Consider the following 17000-nt stretch of genomic DNA (forward strand, 5'->3'; position numbering starts at 1 on the left):
ATACTGGGCTTGATGGACCTTTGGTCTGACCCAGTAGGTCCGTTCTTATGTTCATACCGCCCTAGAGAATCTTTCCTAGCTATCTGAATCTCTAAATCTCTCCTCTGCTTTTTCCACCAAATGCATCCGATGAAGTGAGCTGTAGCTCACGAAAGCTTATACTCAAATAAATTTGTTAGTCTCTAAGGTGCCACAAGTACTCCTTTTCTTTTTGTGAATACAGACTAACACGGCTGCTACTCTGAAACCTTTCCTAGCTATGATACTAAGCGGGGCTATGTCACAGCAGCATGAGCTATGTATATCCCTTCTCATGCCCAGTGTCCCCTACGTCAGGATGGCAAGAGGAGGGCAGTGTAAGGCTAATTAGGGCAGGTGCTCTAGGAGAACTCTCCCCCAGCTCCCACCTGGCCTCTATTCTGTCTGCCTGGATGCTGGGAGTCAGGCTTGTGCATGTGAAGTTCAAACCAGGGCACTAAAAATCAGTGTGGACGTTGTGGCTCGGACGGGGGCAGGCTAATCACCCAAGCTCAACCATAGGGGCTCAGTGGCTTCCTTGGCGAGAGAAGTAAGCTCCTTGGGCCATCGAAAACCCAGACTGTGGCTGTGACCAGCACCTGCCCTGGTGTGTCAGCCCCGCTCCCAGCGTTCTCCAGGGGACTAGAGAATGGGGGGGTTGGGGCGGGAGGGGGATCTTCATGCGAACAATCAGCCTCTACAAACTCCAGATATTATTTCCCCCTCCTCATCTAAAGCATTTACAGCCCTTGGTTTGAACAGGGACAATCCCAGCAGCGTCTGGTGGGCAGCGCGTCCCTGCAGGTCTCATGGGGACGGCTCAGCCCAAATTCCAGGTGAAGCTTCACTGATCTCCCCCCGCACGTGCACGCACACACATGCACAGCCCCGCTCTCACTGCACAGTAGCAGTTAATTCCTCCCCCTCTCTCCAAAAAAAGGCTGGCTGCAGATCGGGCTCCTAGCACAGCCCCGTCCTCCACCTTTACACAGGATCCTGAACAGCCCTTGCTGATCCCAGCCCTGGAGGGACAGGAGTCAAGCTGCAGACAAGTGCGTGGAGTGCAGTAGGGATGTGTCAGCACAGCTGAGACACCCGGGTCCAGCAGCTGTACACTCAGGTTCATCCTGCAGTGGGGACGCTCCACCATGGGCTTGGAAACACTGAGTCTGCGAGCCCGGGTCCCACAGACCTGGGTTTACAATGCAACGTCGACGCACCCACGAGCACTCAGTGCGACGCTTAACTCCCCTCACACCTGCCTCCCCTCGTGGTTGCAGTGCAACGCAGCCACCTCGCACCATGGGGCAGGACCAAGGTCTCAGTGCAGCCGTTGTTCAGCTGCGTCTGCTAGCCATGGGGCGGGGGGGAGTTTGACCCATAAGTGCAGGGAGACGGATACCACAACCCACTGGCTCTCTCTTCCTGCTCTGACTGCAGTCCTGCTCCATTTCCTGCTCCTTGCTGACCCCCTCTCTGCATTGCTGACTCATCCAAGCTGGTTCTGCCTCACCGGAGGCTCTTCCCTCCTGGCCTGCCCTCCCCTCCCCTCCCCCAAACACACCACTGGCCTTGCGGCCTGAGGTTGCCTGCATTGCATACACTCTCCATCCCTGCTGCAATGCCACAAACAGGAGGTCGCCAGGTGCTGGGGATGCTCAGCAGGGGACATGTCTGAACTGAAGGCAAAGATGAAAACAGACAGGGAATGCCAGAAAGCAAAACGGTCCTAATCGCCCCAGCGGTGCCTTGGAAAGGGTCCCACCATCTGAAACCCTCTTGCGGACACTGCTGCAGGCGACCGGCCCATGCAGGGGACAAGAGGAGACGGGCCTGCCGGTTGGATGGCCAGGAACCAGCGTTTGCTGTTCATTGACACAGTAGTGGGGGGGGGGGAAGACGTAGAATCTGATCTTCCAATACGCTTCTTCCCAGTACTGCCTGGGGGGGGACGAAGAGGAGCAAAATCGGACCCCTCTCTGTCCTATCCCAGAGCAGAATCAGCAGGAGAATCAAGGTTCTTTAGACATGATGCCAAAGCAAGACAGGCAACTATTTATTTATATATAATACAATAGCACCCACTAAGACCCGTCTACACTAGGATTTTACATTGGTATAGCTACTCCTCTCAGGGGTGTGAAAAACCCACACTCCTGACAGACCTAACACCCAATGTACACAGCGCCAGGTCAAAGGGGAGGTCAATTACCTATGCTAACAGGAGAACTTCTCCCACAGGAGTAGGTAGCGTCCACACTGAAGTGCTGCAGCATTTTAAGTGTAGAGAAACCCTAAGCTCAGCACGTCGTTGTGTGGGGTACTGCACATACAGAGTGAGAGACAGGCCCCACCATGAAGAGTTTCAAGTCTAAGACGACCAAGCGGGGGGCGGGGCTCGTGGACTCAGTGTTTCATGCCTATTTTTGAGCATCCACACTGGACTATAAACCTGGGTTTACAAGTGTGGGACCTGGGTCTCCAGCTGTGTTAACACATCCACACTACTCTACTCATGCATGATAGGGAGGAGGCCTTTAGAAAGGAGGAAGATGCCGCCAATGGCAGGGGAGGACATCCAGAGCCAGAAGTGGCTCCTGAAACAGCAGGAGGAGCTCCCATGCCTGAGACCCCACCCCCAGCCCTACAAGGAGTGCAGCAAACTCCCAGGGAGAGCCGGATTTGGTGACCTGGCCAGAAGGACTCCTGTAAATCTGCTAGGTAGGCCCCTCCTGAATTCAGGGGGTAGCGCTGGCCCTTTTTCCCTTTGGAGCCGACCCTGGGAAGAGTTTATTCTCAGTTGCATTGGAACGTTGGTTTCCTTTTTGGTTCTCCCCTTGTAAAGAAATAGAAGGCCTAGAAAGGACAGCGTTCACCTGCAAGGATGAGAGATGGGGCCCTGAGGGGGTTCCACCCAGTGTTTATAACTGGGCATGTCCAGGGGCTCCCACCAGGTGAGCGAAACACCCAAGGGAGACTTGTTTACATCCCCACCACACAAATGAGAAAAATCAAGGCACAGAAGGATTAAGTGGCTGGCCCAAGGTCACAGAGAGAAATCTTCCAGGCTCTAGTACAGTGCCTTCATGACAAGACCAGCCTGGCTCTCTCCCTCAATCTGCCCCACTCCCACAGCACTTCCTAGGACATAGTTTCACAGTGTCAGAGTTTAAGGCTAGAAGGGAGCAGTAGCTCTAGTCTGATCTGTACATCACAGGCCATTACATTTCACCCAGATCCCCCCCATCTGAAACCCAATGACTTTGACTAAAGCATTCCAGCTCTCCGGAGACTAAACTGTTCTGTGCCACAGGCACAGAACAGGGAAGACCAAGGTTACGTCTACACTGCAGCCGGATTCCCAGTGTGGCCAGACAGACTCGCACTAGCTCTGTGCGGACATGGTAGTCCCGGCAGCAGCTCAGGTTAGCTGCCAGAGTCCAAGCCTGCCCGACCCCCTGGGTCCGAGCTCGGGTTGCTAGCCCGGACCACGGCCAGCGCTGCACTGTCCACGCTGCCAGTTCTACTCTCGGCCTCCCTGGGCTGAAAATCACGCCTCCCCGCTGCATTCTCGACGTGCCACCGACATGTGAGGCCACTGCAGTGGTAGGGGAGTTGATTAGGCAAGAGATGCCCAAATGATCCCAGCTTGTCCTTTTCTCCTAACAAGCCGGGCAGACTGAAGAACCGTCTCCTCTCTTTGGGGTACCGTGCTGTGGAAACCAGACTCAGACCAAAGGAAAACACTGGCGCAATCACCATGTCCGGCACGTACAATGCTGGGCCACCCTCGCAGCATTAACCAGCACCGCCCCGTGGGAGCTCTTGGCTAAATTCCTAATCCCAGCGCCTCATTCTCTGGGCCAGCAGGCTGTGGTCGTGCCCTGGAGAGCTCTGCTTCCTGAGCAAAGGAAATGCTGAACACAGAACAGGAGCAGCGATCCCTAAGGGTGATGGGAGGGGTGGAGAACCCCTCTCGGTTCTCCTGGGCCAGGATATCAGCTGCATGATGGGGGGTTGGGGATGGCAAAGGTCTCCCTGAAGGTCAATGGGGAGTTTTGCCTGCGTAAGGGCAGAATCGAAACTAGCCATCCCCTCTTCTGCCAGCCAGCTAACTTCCCCACAGCAATCAGCATGAACAGTTTTCCTTGGAGAAGTTGGCATTCCCCAGCCGCCTGCCTCTCTTGCCGAGAAGAGACGCTGATCACAGGGGGAGCAGAGCTTCGCACGCAGTCAGCTGGTTTCTCTCCTTCCCGGAAAACAACCATCAAAAACTTAACAGGAAACATTCAAAGGCCGAGCACGGTGCTTAGCAATGGCCACTGGGGCCTGTTGGTTTGCCACTGAGAGGGGATTTCCTCCAAGCTTCACCTTGCTGGTTGTGCATCCACCCTCCCATTTCATGAGAGCACCGTGCTTTGAGCTTCCACAGGGGCCTTTTATTTTAGGATCTCAAAGTGCTTTATAAACTCACGCACATACCCCGCTGGGAATTAGACGCCATCCTCCCTGTTTTACTGATGGGTAAACTGAGGCACAGAAAGATTAAGCGACTTGCCTAAAAGTCAGTGTCAGGAAGAGAATCTAGGTCTAACCTATCCCAACCCTCTAGGTAACATGGTCACCTCCAACACACTCAGCCCGCCATGTGGCTATACTGAAGGCCCAGACTTCAGTGGTCACTTCCAAACCTTGGCTTTCCATGTGGGTGGCTTTCAGCGCCTGGTGCTGCAGAGATCCCGGCATCACACCGTGGGCCCAGACAAACACACAGTGCCAGCCGGCCTTCTCCATTGGGGTCAGATGCTTCATCCGAGCCCTCGTGTCTCACCCTCCCCCCCCCGCCCCGGAGATTGGACTCTAATAATAGCAGGAGGAAAGTGCTGGATTTTTCCATGCATGAAAATCTAAAATGACTTTTATTTTGAGCGCGAGTCTGGTTCCTTAACATAAAGCCGCCCGGGCAAATGAAAAGCCCCGAGTGCCATGACAGCGCTGCTCCAAATAACAGGGGATGGGACTGTTGATTTATCTCCGATTCTCCCCTTGTCAAACGTAATGGCAGCCATGGAAAGAAAGTCAACTGACAGGTGGTTGTTTCACCCCCTATTACTGTGTCACTCAGACCAGGCCTTGCTGCTGCCTCTTCTCAGACAAATGGATGGTATTTCCAGCCCTGCCTAGAGCCTGCGGAGACAGCGGGGAACGGGGGGACGGGAGAGCAGCACTGCTCCTGCCCTTTTGCAAGGTTCGGAAATGGCTGCTGGGCCCAGCTCTCCACTAGCCGACAGCAGGGGACCCGAACTTGTTTCTCTTAAAGCCGCACCTAGAGATCCTGACTCAGGCTATGTCTACGCTTAGGGCAGCGTGTAGAGAACAGACACTGCACGTGTAGCAACATGCTGCAGTGAAAGGCCTTTGTCTGCTGCCAGAGCCTTTCCCTCCCCCACTTCCTCCCTCCCCGCCGGAGCCTTTCCCCCCCACTTTCTCCCTCCCCGCCGGAGCCTTTCCCCCCCCACTTCCTCCCTCCCTGCCAGAGCCTTTCCCCCACCGACTTCCTCCCTCCCTGCCGGAGCCTTTCCCCCACTGACTTCCTCCCTCCCTGCCGGAGCCTTCCCCCCCCACTTCCTCCCGCCCTGCCAGAGTCTTTCCCTCCGGTGGGGAGAGGTTCCAGCACCGGGGAGGCAGTGGGGACACTACATGGCTAAAAACAGCAGCACAGACATAGAAGGTGCTGCTTGGGTGTGTTGAGAGCCAGGTAGGAGATATACCCTGGATGTTCAGTAGCATAGAGCACTGTATTCTGCCCATACATGCCGCCATAAGTGTAGATGTACCTTAAGATCAAGACCTGACCGTGCTAGGCGCTGTACGTACACAGCGAGAGATAGACCCTGCCCTGAAGAGCACACAATCTGAAGACAGAAGACATACCTAGGAGGTATTATTAGCCCCATTTTATGGAGAGATCACAAGTAACATTTTCAAAAGTGCCTAAATCCCACTGGAAGCCCAGGGGACGGATGCTCCTAAATCACTTTGGTGCTATTGAAAATATGGCCCCGAGTGACTCATGCAGGATCACACAGGAGATCTGTGGCAGGGCTGGGAATTGAGCCTCTCCCACATCCCACTCCGGTTCCCAGCTCTGCCTCTGACTTACCCTGTGACCGTAGATTGGGGCTTTAGGGCCCCCCCATTCTCCCCCAACGAACAGGTCATTAAATGAGAACAATAGCAAGAGCACCTGAGATGAGATTTTGAAGCCTGTAATCACAGGGCAGTCGTGAGGAAAGCATCCCATGTTCTGGGGAACGGAGAGGATGCAAAGTTGGAAGCTAAAAGCCACTGGCCCGGCTCTCCCTGGCAGGGACAGTGGACAATGCTGTAGTAGAGGAGCAGCGAGTTGTCAGTGCGCCCAGTTCAATGGCTCAGACAAAGGCGGAGACTCGTAAGTAGCAGATTACCCCTCCACCACCTGCCTTAGCTAGTGCTTAGGCACCTGACGCATGGGCAGATGGGAATCGCAGAAGCTAGAGCAGCCCCAAGGTAGGGTCAGTGACTAATGGCTGAGCAGCATCCCTTTGAACGTTGCATGGGACAGTCACAGACTGAGATTGCAATGAGTGGCCTGGAGGGAAATATCCTTATGAGATCTCACGGGCATCCAGGCCAGGATTCTACCCTAGGGCACTTTCTCTGCTCTGATTTTAAATAGGTTACGTGATGGAGAGGCCATGTTTGATATGACAGTAGTGAGAGGGGACAGTAGCTTTAGAGGGTACAAGTCCCAGGTCAGATCTGGAGTAGGATATGGATGCCACAGCCCATGGAAGGGATGAGAAGACTCAAAGGAAAAGAAAGGTGGATCCTGGACCTGAGTCAATAGACAAGCGGTAAGGCGGAAGTCTATAAATCTAGGGAGCCAATTAAAACAGGAAGGCTTTCAATGGGATGTAATTGAAATATATAAACTTGGGGACGGTGGAGATCTGACGATGTCAGCCAAAGTGACCGTCTGCAGGCTCAGCCAGAGAAGAGGTCGAAGAGGGCGTCCGTAGCAAGGGAAAAAAAAACTATTCCACAGGTTACACACGAAATAGCTTCTGCCACCCAGCTGTGCTGAGCCATCCTCGTTCACGCTGGCAAACTCACTTCCACCCTGCTCCTTCTCCTAACCCCCACCAAAGCCATTCTGGCTACCTAGAACCCCCCCCACACACACACACCCCACTCCTCTTGCCCTCTCCAGGAAGGGCAACTCACAAACAAGTGTAGCAGCTGCGTTTGTGGGGTTATGAACACAGGAGACATCACACCACACCTGCGGCTGGGCTGGGCTGACTGCTGACACTCTGAGCTAGTGCATCAGGCTAAGGGGAGCTGGATTATTTTCACAGCGGCCTCTTGCTGGGGCTCTCCTCCCGGCTCAGGGTTCCCCTGTCACTATGCCAATCCACCTCCGACCCATGGGAAAGTAGGAGAAAGAGCTCCAGACCGCAGACCCCTTTAGACTGGTTCAGGCCTAGGGTGACCAGATGTCCTGATTTTATAGGAACAGTCCCGATTTTGGGGTCTTTTTTTACATAGGCTCCTATTACGCCCCACCCCCAACCCGATTTTTCACACTTGCTACCTGGTCACCCTACTCAGGCCTGGTTTTACAACTCAAACTTAGTTCCACCCAGATATGTCGCTCAGGGGTATAGAACTCATGTTGTTAAGCCCCAGTGTAGACACCACCAGGTGGATGGAAGAATGTCAGCACTGCCCCTCGCTGGAGGGATAGGGTGGTGGTGGGGGGGACGACAGACAGAAAACCCCTCTGTGGCTGCGTTTCAGTGGCGTAGCTGCCCTGGTCAGTTCAGCCCCTAACATAAGCTTCAGCAGCTCTGAGGGCTGCCCTAACTTGTGTCCAAGCTGCCAAGGCCCCCGGAGCTCTTCCGGCAGCTGGGAACAGCTAGGGTGTAGGAATGTCCTTGCCATGACCCCTTCCTGCCCCAGATACACCCCAAGGGCTGGCGGCTCCTGCTGGGGCATACAGCCAGCTCTGCAAAGGTGGGGAGGACCCTAACTCCAGGAATAGGCCCCGCAACATAGGGGTCAATTCCCTCCAGAGAAGACAGGAGTTCATGTTACATGGCTGGGTCATATCTTAGGCCTGGGAGGATGGCCCACTGGTTAGTCTTGGACTTGGGCTCAGTTCCCTGCCCTAGCACAGAGTCCCTGTGGGCCCTTGTACAAATCACTTAGTATCTCAGTGCCTCAGCTCCTGAGCTGTACCATGGGGATAACCCCACAGGGGCATTATAGGGATAAATATATTCGAGGCGCTGAGCTCCTGAGGCAACAGGGGGCAGAAGCACCACGACAGTTGGCTAGGGGATTTTCTAGGGGGGTGGGGGGGCTTTGTTCTTCTTGCTGGGTGCTCTAAGGACCCCTAGAATAAAACCACAAGGAGGAAACTTTAAGTGAGCAAGACTCAGCCCCAGCCCGCTGCGGCTCCAGCCCTCCAGCTTAGATGGTGCAGATCTACCAGCCATTACTACAGAGATGTATGAGAACAGGAAAGGAACCATCATTAAGCCTACGAATTCCCCTTGGAATCAGGGTGGAATCGGGGTGTTAAGGGCCATGGGGTATTCATCAGAGCCTGTTTTACAGTTTCTCTGCGAGCCCAGTGACCTCCCCTAGCTCCCTGCTGGGGCGTTCGGCTCAGGACTGACTGCGGAGCGAATGGATGGCCCAGCAGGTGGGATGGGAGCTTGGCACTTGTCACCGCATTCAGCTCCCCATTCCGCCACAAACTTCCTGCATAGCCTTGGGCATGTCCCTGAGCGTACATCTCGGCTGCAAGCCGTTGCGTGGGTGTGGCTCAGCCAGACCTAGGCCCAATAGCTTTAACCCAGCTAATGTGGCTAAAAATAGCAGAGAAGACATGGCAGTGGGGGCTGGGAACGCATGTATGGGCCCAGGGTTCCAGGCAGGCCACGCCACTGCTTCTTCACTGCTACTTTTACCTGTGCTAACTAAATTGAAGCCAGCGCAGGTAGGTCTAGCCTGAGTTGCTGTGCCTCAGTTCCCTATCTGTAAAATGGGGGAGTAGCACAGAAATACACTACAGACCATGAGGGGCTCTGACACGACAGTGATGGGGGGGCAGAGAAGTACTTTAGCTAGCTAGAGGGCCACGGATCTCATGGGTTTTCCAAGAAGGTCTCCTAGAGAAGACTTGACTGTGAGATTACGCTCCTTGACAGCGGGAGCATAAGGGTCACGGGACTGGAGCGGAGCCATGACAGAAGTGAAGGATTTCTTTTTCCCCCCTTTTCACGCCCAGTTGCTCTGTGACATTCACCCTTGGTTGGGTGGCAGCTACTGGATTGTCAGGGCTGGAGCGATGAGATGCCGTGGAAGTCATGTGCATCATCTCCTTTGCCACCCTCCCCCCGTCATCAGACCATTACTGCATGGAAAAAACAAAAGCTGCCAAAAACACACAAGTTGTTTTTTTCCACTCCCTCCTCTTCTACCCTACCCCCCCGCCCCAGCCCCTCCAGCAGCCAGTCTCTTTGAAACAAAATTAAGAAACCCTTCAATTGCATGTATTTGGAGAGTGGAACTCGTGCAGCAGGAGGGGAAAAAAATAAAATAAAAATAGCTGACAGCAAAATTTCATTATCCCACCCCCCCCATGGAAGCAAATGAGTAATTTTTTGTTTAACAAGCATTTAAGCTCCTTCGCTGAGTGTCTCGTTGAGCATCATTGCACCTGCAGCCCCAGCCCTGCCAGTAGGCGAGTGGCTGGGGGAGGGTTTTAATGAGGACCTTGGCTGGGTAGCAAGCACAGTTGATAGGGGAAAAGCAAGCCACACACACACACACACACACACACACGAACCACCTTCCAGCCCCCTGTGTCTTTACCGCTGGTGGGAGAAGGTGTCCTCATGGGATATGCAGGGTGTAGGGTGACCATACGTCCCCTTTGGGCCAGGACAGTCCCTTTTTAAGTCCTGTCCTAATTTTTTTTGGGGGGGGGGGCGTGCTAAAGTGTGCATTTGTCCCGGTTTTGATCAGTTGGCTTAAGCAAATGGGACAAATGCCCACTTTTGTCCAAAAAGTGAGGTGCGATGGAACATGGGGGGGAAGCGGAGATGCCAGCCCCACATGGGGTGGGACAGGGCTGGGAGGGGAGGGCAGCAATCCAGCATGCAGGGGCCAGCAGGGTGGCAACGACCAGCGACTGCCTCATGCAGGGGCACGCAGAGATCTAACGGCCAGCAACAGCCTTGGGGAGGGGGGGCCTTGGGCAAGCAGCTAGGGATGTCCTGTTTTCCCTTGGGAAATATGGTCCTCTTAGCAGGGTGGCATGAGGAATCGGAGCTAGCAGGCTACACAGATGGGGACAGCGGCTGCTCCAGATCTGGGTAGAATATGAACTATATGGGGGAGGATCCCAGCTCAGCATTGGGCTCAGGCTGAACAAGGGGAGCTCTAAGGTGACTGGCTTTTCCTCACCAAGATTCCTCCCCCAGCCGGCAGCATGGAAAGGCAGGAGGACCGTAGCCCCTAGCCCAGTGGGTGGGGCTTTTGGAGGGGGTGGGTAGGAGGTGAAAAAGCCCACGTTTCCCTCTCCCCAGCAGAGGTGGCCAGTTCTGTGAGAGGAGACATGAGCTTCCCCCTTGGGAGAGCATATGCATTAGATCACTGGAGTAAACCCCAGCAGCCTTGGAAGCAGGTACAGTGCCACACCCACATCCCCACTCCAAACCAGACAGAGTGCTGGAAAAAGGCTCACCCTGTTCCCATGCATGGTCTCTCCCCATTGTGCTAGCGCCTTCAGGACAGGATAGGAAGCTGTAAGATGTCCTCCTACCCCTGCCAACATATCACCTGCCCTGAGGAAGCTTTCAAAAGTGCAGTCCAGCTGCATGAGCAAAGCTCCCCTGGGGCACCAGGTCACAGCATAGGGTTGGCTGTGGGTGGGGTATCTCTCTCCTTGCAGAGCCGGAGTCAAACCAGGTTCAGGATCCATGCTCTGCCTCGTTTCTTCGGCCCCGCACACAGCATGGCTTGACCCAGGCTATCAACATGCCCAGAGCTCTCAACAGGGTGAGGCCAGGCCCACACTCTGCCACTTCTCCAGAAGGGCTGTTGTAAGCAGGGAAGATAGAAGAAAGAACCAACCCCATCTGTGACATACTAGTCACGTTGCTTAATATGGTCAGAGACCAAGGTGATGGGCACAATACAAGAACCTGAATGTAATGAAATAGACTGTCACAGGGAGAGGCAAACCTTACAGACTGCAGGGAGTTACGGCCCTCTCCAACGGGCTTGCAAAGTTTGTTTATATCAGCCTTTGCCCTCCAGCTCCCTGCACTTTGAAATGGTGTTTTCCATCTTCCCCAGCCCAAGGGTAATTTGATGGCTTTGATGGTCAAACAGGTTTCCAGCTGAAGTGCAAACCTTGCCATGCAGCAGGGATAAAGGGACTCGGCTGGCACAAACAGAAGCAGTCTATAGACCACCTGGGGGGCATTTCCCTCCCAACACATTTTGGCTCCTTCCTTCTGCTGCACCCCTCCCCAGCCTCTCCAAAATGGAAAGAGCCCAAGGAGGATCAAGCTGAACTTCCCAACCCACAATGAGACTAGGCAACTCAGTTCCAGTTCCAGCCACAGTTCCAACACCCTAGGTTGCAGAGAGCCCCCCTTCGCCTCCCCTGATCCAAACCCCCAGGGGGATGAGCCTTGGCTCTCCTCAGACTGCTTTGATGACAGTCCAACATCTCAGCTACATCCCATTTAAGGGCATTGAGGACCGGTGGGGTGAGTGTCCTTCAACAATCAGGGAAGAGATCGGCTTTGTGAAGTAGCAGGGAACAGGCCCAGCCTATCGAAGGGAGACATCAAGCCAACAAGGCTGTCCTCCCATCCCTGAGAGATTAGAGAGACAGCCAGGCAGAAGGGCCTGTAGTGAGGGCCTGCCCACCCACCCGAGCCCTGTGATCTTGCCAGAGAAGAGCCCTGCAGGACAGGCCCATCTCACAGTCACAGCGAGCGTCTGGGGGCGACTGGCAGAGTATGCAGGCAGTGGCTGCAAAGGGGGCAGCGGTGGGGACATCAGGATATGCGAGAGAGGCAATTTCTGCTTTTGGGAGTCAGAGGAGACTGTCAAAAACTAGTGAGGGGAGGACACGTTATCCTGGATGGATGCTGCTTGGTGGGGCCTGGATGAGGGAGGCTGTTCACGGGTCTGTCAGTGCAACACGGAACAGGAACGGGACAGAGGGGAGGGTTATGCAGCGCACAGCCCTATCTGCTACAGTGCACACACCTATGCAGCCTGGCCACTTTGCAGCACACCCCAAACATCCTCCCCTTCCATGTTCCCCATCATCCCGACACACCACACTTTCTACTCTCCAGTACTGCCACCTTTCACACACACACACACACACACACACTGAAGCTTATCTATGCATTCAGCACTCTGGGGACACCTATTTCCATCTCCCACCTGCCACCTCCTCTGAGCCTAAAAGGAAATCCTCTTCCCCCCCACCCATCCTCCCAACTCCCCCAGCTGCTCAGGAGGTCGGCCCTCTTCCCTCCCCGTCCTTGACTGCAATTGGCAGCACAAAGGCTAGCGTGTGTGCACTGGGAGGTCGTTTCACTGGGGGAGGGTGGGAAGCAGCTGTGCACTCTCTGACAACGACTGCACAGGACAGATCAATGTACAGCAAAGAAGAATCGGTTTCTATAATTAAATCCTGGGTTGCTGGGGTTTTATACCCCCCCACCCCCACAAAAGGCAGAGGGAGCTGTCCGCATTCCCCACACTAGCTGGGTTACAATGGGGCTCTTTGATATAGTGGATTCACTCAACTGCCCGGTACCAAGGCTAGCTCCAAAGGGTCTTCTAAACATCTGATGCTAATAAGCTACCTCAGCGGCTGCGGCTGCAGTGCGTGGCATCCCACGAGGTTCTCTTCCTCAGGACGAGATGGACCGTTACGGGAGAGAAGTGACCACAGGAAAGGGAATGGACCTTTCACTCCAGGAGCGGGTGGACCATCCCACAGCTGGGGCTTTGCTAGTGGAACGCAGTCAGGTAAACCCAGGACTGAAGGGACAAAAAGCCAAACTACACTTCTCACTGCAGCTAAGGCTATTGACTCCAGGACCCCTTGCAACACTAGGAAACTGACAGAAGCTGTCAGCAATGAGTCCATGAACCAGCACGGAGAAAATGCAAGTGCTAGTGCAGATGGTACAAATTATTACCACTGTTCTTTGTATCAGAGTCACTCCAGAGGCCTCCAACCACGATCGATGCCCCACATGCGCCGCACAAGAGACAGCCCCTGCTCCAAAGAGCTGATAGTCTAACTAGACAGACCGGGTGAGAAAGGAAGGATTATTATCCACCATTTTACAGATGGGGAAAGTGAGGCAGAGAGAGATTAAGTGACTTTCCCAGGTCACACAGGGAGTCAGTGGCAGAGCTGGGGATTAAACCCTGATCTCGTCGCCCAGTCCAGTGCCTTAACCACATGACCATCCTGCCTCTCAAAACCACAGCCGCAGCATTACACAATAGGCCTCAGCCACACCAGCTCAGGGGTGCCTATTGCTGACAGTGGCTCTGTGAACTAGGGTAAAAGCAGACTTTTAAAGGCCGCAGGGTGGAGCTGTATTAGGGGGCACCCAGGACTGAACAAACAGACATGATCCCCTCCCAATCCTAGAGCAGGGAGGAGGAGTCTAACTCCTGGCTGGATAGTGAATAAGACCCCCCCCCTGCACAAAGCCATTAGCCAGCACTTATAGCCACCAGCCCCCTTCTCCTCCCCATAGGTGGGTACCATAGGCTGGGGGCACTAGCCTGGGGCGGGGGCCAGCAGCTGTGGTAGTGGGGGCTTTGGGCTGGGGAGGCACAGAAGGGGCAGGGCCTCAGGCAGAAGGGGCGGGACTGGGGGCTAGCCTTCCCCAGCAGGCAGTTCATGTGTCGCCCATGCAGGTTGCAGTCCACAAGCTAGTCACCCGGGGAATCCAGGGTTTGTCAGGAAGCAAGTCTGGATACATTTCCAAAGGTCTTTGAAGGCTGGGTGCTCCAGGGATGGTTTTGAGGAAATAACTAGGACTGTAATCGTTAAGGAGGAGGAAAGAACACAGGCTGGGGCTGCAATAACCACCCGGGCCAGCCATGGCACTGGGGTAACCCACACACTGCCTGGGTGTGGTGTTGTGGCACCCAGCCCACTTAAAGATTAATGAGTCTGCTACAGCCTTGGCTAAGAGCCCCGTGGCTTTTAGTTCATGCAGTAGAGACTCGTGCAGTGAGCTCCAGAAGTCCCAGGTTTGATCCCACCCACTGCCGACTGGGGTCTGTCAGTGTTACACTGGCACTTCCACATCCTCCAGGCAAGGTGGGCCTGCTTTGGGATGACATGACAGGCTTCAGCCTCCCAGGGCACCATGCTCTTGGTCCTATGTGAACACAGCAGGGTTGGGAGAGCAGGGGACCGATAAGGGCACACGAGAGCACCTACAATCTGCATGCCTGGTTTAAACACACCTCGGCAACGTGCTGCTTTCCTGAAAGGGCAGCACCAGCTGGCTTAGACGGCATAGATGTCAGGAGCCAGTGCCAGCGGCCGTCTCGAGGGAGCAGTCGTGAACGCGGAGCCTTGGGCTGGGCCAGCAACAGGTATGGGACAATCACAAGTGGAGGGGGAACATTCTCCCAGCTCTGACACCAAACAATGCCCCGTAAGTGGTCTCACTCGGGGACGGGGCGGGGTCCTGCAGTTGCTGCTTCCAGTGACCCTCATCCCCCCCCCCTTTTTTTTTTTTTAGGGAATCTCATGTACCCTGCCTCTCCTCAGACTATGGCAGCCTGTTTTCTGAGGGGAGGAGGGCAGCACCTCCCTTCCTGCACCCTACCACTGAGGGGTTGCTTGCTGGCGGAGCAAGCCGTGGGTCCTCAGAGGCAGAGGTCCGGTCTGACAGAACTTCCATCAGAGATCGAGCCCGGCCTCCAGGGCCCTGCAGGCAGCACCACGAAAGCACTGGTGCACAGCCAGGGGGGAAAGAGCAGGGAACAAAAGAGAAAATACTGCCTGTCTGGGAACCTGCCCAGAGAGAGAGCGACAGAGACATGCCAGAGCTAAAGCCCAAGCGGAGAAAAAATAAAAAGAAAGGGGGCCCTAGCAACCAGCATATCCCTCTCCTCTTCCCACCTTGAAATCCATCTCTTCTCCTCCTACTGGCTCCTGCTTCCCCTGCCAGCACTGGGGAGGAGAGCTGGGGGTTCCAACCAAACCCACACACATCCGGCAAGCCCCACGGCATGAATTTGGGGCTGGTATGGCAACACCCTGGGAACCTGATGGTGAAGTTTGCGCGCACGCACACACACACACACCCCTTTGTGAAGAACACCCCTGCCTTGGCACCACACCAACTCACACACAACCCAACGCCGGGAACAATGTGCCTTTTCCTATTCTGCACACGGGCCAGGAGCAAAGCGACCACAAGTCACGGCGGCGAAGGGGGCGAGTGGTTTGAGTTATTTTAAGTTTCCCTCCTCCCCCCCAAAACCTGCGATGTGCCATATTTTTCCACCTCCTTAAAGGACACTTAAAATAACTCACCCGGGCGACCTGCAGCCAGATTGTCTGCTCTGCAAACTGCCTTTGATCACCACCACCCACTTGGAAAAAGCCAAAAAACCAGGCATTAACCAACCAACCAGCCCCCACCCTCCCGCACCCCATCTGTCTCGGTTATTTAATGAAGCAGACGGCATCACCACCAGCCCAGGGAAAGAAAGGGAAATTCAGACCCCAGCTCAACCAGCAAACAGCACAGCACTTAAACCACGTTGCTGTAAGGCAAGAGAGAAAAGCACACCCGTTGGTCGTCCTTCCTACCCCTCCACCACCACCAAAAAAAAATACAACTCATTCTGGCAACGTTTCTAGGACAGCAGGTCCTATAGATACTTTATCCCCTTGGAGCCAGGCAGCCCTGACAACAGCACAACACTGAAAACCAGCGGTGGCCACAAGCTCCAGATTAGCACCCTCTGCTGCCTTCATCTGACAGCCAGCATCCCCTGGTAGCCCAGTCCCCCACCCCACATCTGCAGCCATTCCCCCCAGGTGAGGGGGTAGCCGGAGAGTCCTATCTTGTCACTGCATGGAGGGGGCTTAATCCCCCCCCCCTTTTAAAAGCAAGATCCCCCACCCCCACCTGATCTTCCTCTGTTCAGCTTCAAAGCAAACCACTCTGGCATCAGCAGCACCAATTCCCCACAGCATCACCACACCGTACCAGCAGTTGGAGGGGAGGGGGGAGAAAACAAAAACACACAAATAAAAAAAAAATACCTGCTACTTAAGAATGGGTGCACATAGTGAGAGTGACATGCCTTGAGAGGGTGTATTTCCCATTATCGCCCGGGCTTTCCTCGCTCGTTTCCTTGGCTTTTTCTTTCTTTCTTTCTTTCTTTCTCCGAGGGGCTCAGGCCCAGCCAACCATGGGAGACCGCAGGCTGGAGTGCAAGAGAGGGAGCGTGTGAGAGTGGGAGCGCGTGCGTGTGTGCTCGGCTCGGCGATGTACAAAGGATCAAATGGGAGACACATTAGCTGATGACAGATTAATGTGCTGGGAGATCTGTCCCTCTCGCTTAAAGGCCCCTACATTTTATTCCGAGATAGGTGTCTAGTCTAAATGCCAGGAGGATATTATGATAATAAGGGCAGCGTGTAATTACCGCTGGTTCCGGCAGAGGCAGCAGGACCCAGGAGGCAAGGCCATGTCGGATACGTTGATAAATATCCCACCGTCCGGCTCGCCCACACTGCAGGAGTTGCAAACTGTTAATAATGGGCCACTTTCTTCTTAGCCAGCATAGGATCTCCCCTACACACATGGGCTCCTGACACAGCCTTCACATTTCCACTG

At 54.6% G+C, this 17000-nt stretch overlaps 1 protein-coding gene across 11 annotated transcripts in view; it reads right to left on the reverse strand.

Moving 5' to 3' along the window:
- Positions 1-16712, reverse strand: part of SRCIN1 (SRC kinase signaling inhibitor 1) — a 177502-nt gene extending 160790 nt beyond the window's left edge. For 9 of the 11 annotated variants that reach the window (XM_043503287.1, XM_038385619.2, XM_038385629.2 and 6 more), the window contains exon 1: positions 16465-16712. In XM_043503287.1, the coding sequence (XP_043359222.1) occupies positions 16465-16678 (214 nt within the window). In that variant the 5' untranslated portion in view covers positions 16679-16712. Of the gene's footprint in view, positions 1-16423 lie in introns of all 11 variants that reach the window. The other 2 variants (XM_038385623.2, XM_038385624.2) reach the window with 1 other exon arrangement.
- Between the last annotated feature and the right edge of the window lie 288 nt (positions 16713-17000).

Source organism: Dermochelys coriacea, chromosome 27, assembly GCF_009764565.3.
Source record: "Dermochelys coriacea isolate rDerCor1 chromosome 27, rDerCor1.pri.v4, whole genome shotgun sequence".
Lineage (NCBI taxonomy): Eukaryota > Metazoa > Chordata > Testudines > Dermochelyidae > Dermochelys > Dermochelys coriacea.